The sequence below is a fragment of the Echinops telfairi genome, unplaced genomic scaffold, assembly GCF_000313985.2.
Source record: "Echinops telfairi isolate 266 unplaced genomic scaffold, ASM31398v2 ScPeMD7_3533;HRSCAF=4204_0, whole genome shotgun sequence".
NCBI lineage: Eukaryota > Metazoa > Chordata > Mammalia > Afrosoricida > Tenrecidae > Echinops > Echinops telfairi.
In genome coordinates this window covers 33,085,028-33,091,134 of record NW_022107431.1, presented here as the reverse complement: position 1 = coordinate 33,091,134, position 6,107 = coordinate 33,085,028, and the positions used below count along the sequence as shown (strand labels likewise).

The following is a 6,107-nucleotide window of genomic DNA, read 5'->3' as shown; positions in this document are numbered from 1 at the left end:
CAGTGGTGTGAGTGGCTATACTGGGAGGGTGGATTGGAAAGGGGGAACCGATTACAAGGATCTACATGTGACCCCCTCCCTGGGGGGTGGACAACAGAAGAGTGGGTGAGGGCAGACGTTGGACAGGGCAAAATATGACAAAATAATAATTTATAAATTATCAAGGGCTTATGAAGGAGGGTGGAGCAGGGAGGGAGGGGAAAAATGAGCTGATGCCAGAATGATGAGGGCAATGAATGTACAAATGTGCTTTACACAATTGATGTATGTATGGATTGTGATGAGTTACATGAGCCCCTAATAAAACAATTAAAAAAATGTTTGAAAATGATGATGGCAACATATGTACAAATGTGCTTGACACCATGAATGTATGGATAGATGGTATACGAGTTGTATGAGTCCCCAATAAAATGATTTTTAAAAATCATGAAAACCTTTATTAAATAAAAATATCTAAACGTAAGACTGTTATTTCTCAATAACAATTCCATCTAGGCTTATATAGTTCTGAAGGTGATGTTCCCGCTCCCTAGCCATTCCATGGAGAATTCTACACTCTTTGACCCAAGTGTCAAAATGGCAGTTTGGGTATCTCTGAGATACTCAGATTGTATTCCTTTGAAATAGTCTTTCATTTTTTACTACCACAACAAAAACAACCTGATGGGGCAAGATCAGGGCTGTAGGGTGGATGGGGTAAGATTTCTAGAGTAAATTTTCATAAACCAGCCCTATGCTGTCCTTGAAGAATGAGCACAAGCTTCGGCATGAGGGAAACAAATTCCTCCACATACCTTTCGTGGCCTTTTCCTCACCCGTGCAGGTTTCTGTTTTGGTAAAACTTCTTCATAATAAGTCCCCATGATTGGTCCATGTCTTTTGGAATAGAAAACAAACAGAGCTCCCACGTACTATACGTAACGTTCTAAACGAATCTCTTTGCCTTGAATGGAACTGGTCCAACAGATCCCCATGGAAGTCACTGTTGTGATTGGACCTTTTGTCTATTTATTTATTTATTTATTTTTCTGAAGGCGTTTTAAGAAGATGAAGGAGCCCCAGTGATATAGTGATTACGTATTGGGTTGTGATCCTCAAGGTCTGCAGTTCAAAACCACCAGCCACTCTCTGGGAGAAAGCCGTGGCTTTCTACTCCCGCAAACAGTTCAAGTCTGAAACTCACAGGGGCAGTTCTACCCTGTCCTATGGGGTCACTGTGAGTCAGCATTGACTCAATGACGGTGAGTTAATGAGTCTTTGACAAATGTCTTACTGACGGAACTTGTCTGCTGCCATCCACTGGTCCCAGAGACATGACTGAACGCATTTTGTTGGGAATATGCCTGTGCACGTGTGAAGTGGAGCCCTGCCAGCGGGTCTTCTTCCTTAGCCTCATGGTTTAGGTGGCTTGAAGCCTGTCCTCTAAAATCAATAGCTTGTGACCATTCTTCCTTCTCTTTTCTTTTTTTTTCTTTCTTCCTTCTCTTTTCATGACTACTCTTAAATATCTTTTTAAAAATACCTGCCTGTTAACCACGCAGAGTGACAGATGCGCTCAAACCTGCGCATTCTGTATCACTAACATAGGGTCCGTCACATTTCATGAAGAGTGTCTCTTCTGGCATACCGCCCAATTTCCGTTTTGTGAGCGTTAGCTCTCCACATCCTCACTCCTTCTGAGGTTTCAACCCTTCCTGACCTTCTTTCTCGCTAGCTTGCTTTGAGCAACGTGGCCGGTTCTGAGAACTTGCTGTCACTTTTGCCCCTCGAGTGACGCTTACTCACACCACACAGCTGATCTCTTTACTGAAAACAGAGCAGGGGCCGGGCAGCGGGTAGTTTATAGGGAATTCTCTGTAACTTGGGGCAAGCAGAGAGGGAGGGAAGCCCATAGAAGGTCAGCAAAGCAAAGAGGTAGGTGGCTTGACTTCAGCCTATGACTGTGGGATAAGGTGACAACAAAAGGGGTGACCAGAGCTCACTGCCCGACTGGCTGCAGATCAGAGCACCTGTCCCAAGACAGTGGTGGAGGCAGAGAATGGACACTGGAGGCTGATGAGAACGCTTCCCAAAATATTTGTTGAAGGACTTGATCTCTAACTTCCTAACACTATAATGAGAAATATTGCTGGTGTCTACACTCAACAGACCATATAATGACACAAATTTCATTATATCAGATGATAACATTGAAGCAAAACCAACAACCTAGATTGAGTAGAGTTTGGTGATTGATGCACTGGTGTTTATTAATGAGCTGTTTGTTGCTATTTGAATGTTGTTGTAATGCTTGACTTCTTTTATAATGTGATAAATCATTTCCTGTTTTAACATATATGGGACAGTTATTGATATGAATGGATCGACCCACATAAACTGGATAGAATCCCATGAAAGGCTTCAAAAATCAAATGAAAGATCTTATTGCCTCCAGATCATTGAACAAATAACTGTTAGTTTGGTCTGTATCTGCAGCTTATTTTCTTAATTACCAATGAAAAGTCATGAAAGTTGAACTGTAACTTCTGTCTGATGCTTGGCAGGATGTCAAACTATGTCAGAGGCCAAAGAGCCTCAAAAAAATCATAAATAGGAAGAGAGAATAAAACAACCAAACAGCAAACCAAACAGATAAAATAAGAAAGAAAAAAGAAAAGGGCAGGGTGGGGGTCTGGGGGTAGGGATGAGGGTGGGGAACAAATGGGTGAGATAGAAAAAGTACTGTTTACACATCAGGAATTTTCTGTTTTTAATCTTTGATCCAGAAGAAGAGTTTGCTGATATATCTGAGGTTTGGTAACAAACCAGTTGGATTAGCCTGAAGATCATACGAGAGGAGCAGGCAAGAGCATGCTATAATTTGTGACCGTGCTTAAAGGAGTCATGACATTTTGAAAATGTCCTCAAACAACTTTAGGAAGCAAACCACTAATTGTGCACACTTTATGTTTTCCACCACCTTTCTTTCAGTGGTCAGTCACTTCAAGTTCATTGTGAACCTGCTGCATGCTAAACAACCAGCGTTCATTCGACCTATATGTTTGAGAGCCTGGCATATGCCAAACACCTTTGGGAAGCCATAGACTGAGTCTGTGAGGTCTGTGGTGGGGGGAGGGGGGAACAGGTCACCGTTATCCCGACCTTCATTCTTTTCAACCCCCTGAAATGGAGTAAAGGCCCGATCCTCACATCCCATTGCATTCTGGAACACAGGGACCATCTCTGAGGCAGAAGAAGCCCGATGCACTTACACTTTGTACTGCACAAAATAGAGGCTGTGGTTGGCCCTCAGCACCTGGCCACGCTGCCAGTGTAGAATGTTGTGAAAATTCCGGGATTGAAATCGTACCCTCTGGGGCTTCAGGGAGTCCTGTGCTGGCTGCGTTTCTAAAATAAGAAGAAGCATCGGTGATTGATCTGTACCCTGGTGCTGTCAGCAGTAGGGCTCAATGGCAAGCCTGCCTCAGAGTTCCCATCAGTGCTTGTAGTGCACGTCAGGGAGACGGAGCACACCAATCTTTTGAAATGTCAGAACGATTGTTTTCCAAACTATGAAAACTCCATTGGGATCCCCCATTCATTTTCTAAGCTAGAGAGGCAGTAAATAGTTGTGAAAAAACAAAACGAAATGAAACGAAAGGTGCCCTTTGTCTCTTCCAGGATGGTGATGGAATAGAATGACTGAGATAAAAGACCGACAACAAGATCCCTCCCTCACCTTCCCAAGGCCCACTTGACTACTATTATCATGGGCAGCATTTTACCCGGGATCAATTTTGCTGCCGGACCTTGGCCTGGCACCCAACATCCCCTTTCTCAAGTTTTCGCTCCATCTTGGATTCTGCTTTTTTGTCCTCCCTGACCCCATCTTTCATTACTCTCCGCGGTGCTTCTCCACACTGGCAGCTTAGCTTTGGCTTCCCCATACCAGGTAGAATCTCATCTTGGGGTGCTTGCCTTGCCTCGTTCTCCTTCCTGCCGTGTTCTCTCCTTGGGTAATGCAAACCAAGGTGCTCAGTTGCTAACCAAAAGGTGGGAGGCTGGAGTCGACCCAGAGGCATCTCCGAAGAAAGTAACTTGGCCACTGAGAAGCCTGTGGAGCACAGTTCTCCTCTGACCCCCGTGGGTCAGGGTGCGTTCAATTGCTCTCGCCCACTCACAGACTAGAAAACGAAGGCGTGGAGCCGTTTGGGAACTTGCCCAGCAGTCAACAGTGAAGCTGATGCCCAGCCTGCCTCTTTCTTCCCACAGAAAACCAAGAGCAGAGCCTTTCTCCTGGGCAACCAGTTCCTCAAATCAACCATCACTTCATCTTATTATAGTTTTTCTTTTGATACTATTTCTTATTATAGAAATATTGCATCCTAGTATTCCATTATTTTAGGGAAGTACAAAATGACCACTTGGAGCATGATGTGCTGTGAAGCACTTCTCGGTGGCAGCCCATGTGTGCCGGCATGGCTTCATCACCAGAGAGGAGCTCGTGGAGAAAGGAGCAGCTTGAGGCGGAGTGCACTCTTTCTCCTCCTCCTCTCTTTTTCCTCCTCATGGGCATTCAGTGAACGCCCCCCATGTCTCAGGCATGCTGGTTGAAGCTTTCCAACTTACTTCATTCTCACAACAAAAAATACAAAGTGGGTATTTCGTTATTACACTCGATAGATGGGCGAGTGGGGGCATATGTTGCCCATGGTGACAGGAGGGTACAATGTAGAGCCAGGCTCATTTGGACTGCACTTAAGTTTCTGCCAAGGAAGCTTGGATTGTTTTCACGTATCAGTGTCTGAACACGGGTATAGAGTCTTGGGAAAGTAACTTGAGTCTCTTATATCGGCAGGTACCCATCTGTAAACGGGGCCCTAAGGGCCTTGATCAGATGGATGCAATGATGCTAAGATTTGTATGCTCTTGAGGAATTCTCTGTGAATGTGCCACTCACAGGAGGCTCCCTATTCTGTGGCTGGCCTGGCTCCAAGCACTTGGCAGACTTTAGCTCACTTACGCTTCCCAGTGACCTCTCCACAGGTGAGAAAACAGAGGCACAGGAAGGTAAGTACATTCTCAAAGTCACCCAGATAGCCCGGCAGCAGAATTGAAATCCAGGTTCAGGCCGTCTGGGTCAGGGGTCTGTGCTTGTAACCACTGTGGTCTAATGACCCCCTCAGACCACATACATTCTTATGGGGGACAGAGAGGCAGATGTCAGTTCATCTGTGGGAAGTTTCGTTCATCCTACAGAAAACGTTTCAGCAGGTGTCCATTAACTACACACGTTATTAACCAGATTGCAGATAGTAACAAAGGATAACTAAAGTGCTTACAAAGCCCACAAAAGAGCCCAGGTGCCCTTGCCAGCGTTCCTTGGTCCAACTCGAATGACAAAGCTGGGAGCAGTTCAAAAGAAAGCAACCACTTACCTGCTGGCCAAGCCAGGAGGAAGCTGAGGAGGAAGGCGAGCGTGCAATGCTCAGACTGCATGGTGGCCAGGGTGAGTGGCTGGACCACCCGGCTTCTCCTTTGATGACCGCTCCAGATGAACAGGAAATTATAGACTCGGAAACCACAGTCCTCAAAGTATTTGACACTACATGATTGTATTACGTTAGGGGAATTTTAAAAAGCATCAACATATATTTTCGAAAAAGCACATCCTGTAAATCACCCAAGTGTGGCAGCTTGTTTTTGTTACCGCAGGGACCCATCCGTGATGAAAGGTAGAACAGGGGGTAGGCAGATCTGGTGGGCAGGGCAGGAAATTGTGTAAGGTGCCCCCAGGGGACAGTGAGGCTGCCAGGAGCCAGCCCTTGGCGGACAAATGAATTTGAGTCATGTGCTTAGCAGCTGTGCTGTCAGGACCCCTGGCAGTGGTTCACGGCAGATGTGGAGTCTGTGCTGGTTCCTCCTTTTCCTCCCTGTGTTAGCTCCCTGACTACCCTGCCCGGTGCACCTCACACCCTTTAGAGGGCTACCCTCTGCCTTCCAAAGGGGCTGCTCGATGCTGCTCCTCAGGCTGCCCCACACCAGGGTGGCCCCACTCATGATTCACCTTCCCTGTCCATTCCCCCCTTTAGTGCCCGGGTCTCAGGAATAATAGGGACCAAGAG

The 6,107-nt window shown here is 46.1% G+C and overlaps 1 protein-coding gene across 1 annotated transcript in view; it reads right to left on the bottom strand.

The window, feature by feature from the left end:
* Positions 1-5,481, bottom strand: part of IL22RA2 (interleukin 22 receptor subunit alpha 2) — an 18,324-nt gene extending 12,843 nt beyond the window's left edge. The window contains exons 1-2 of the mRNA XM_013004452.1: positions 5,421-5,481; positions 3,255-3,390 (exon numbers count right to left, since the gene is read on the bottom strand). Of these exons, the coding sequence (XP_012859906.1) occupies positions 3,255-3,390; positions 5,421-5,481 (197 nt within the window). The remainder of the gene's footprint in view (positions 1-3,254; positions 3,391-5,420) is intronic.
* Positions 5,482-6,107: the final 626 nt, after the last annotated feature.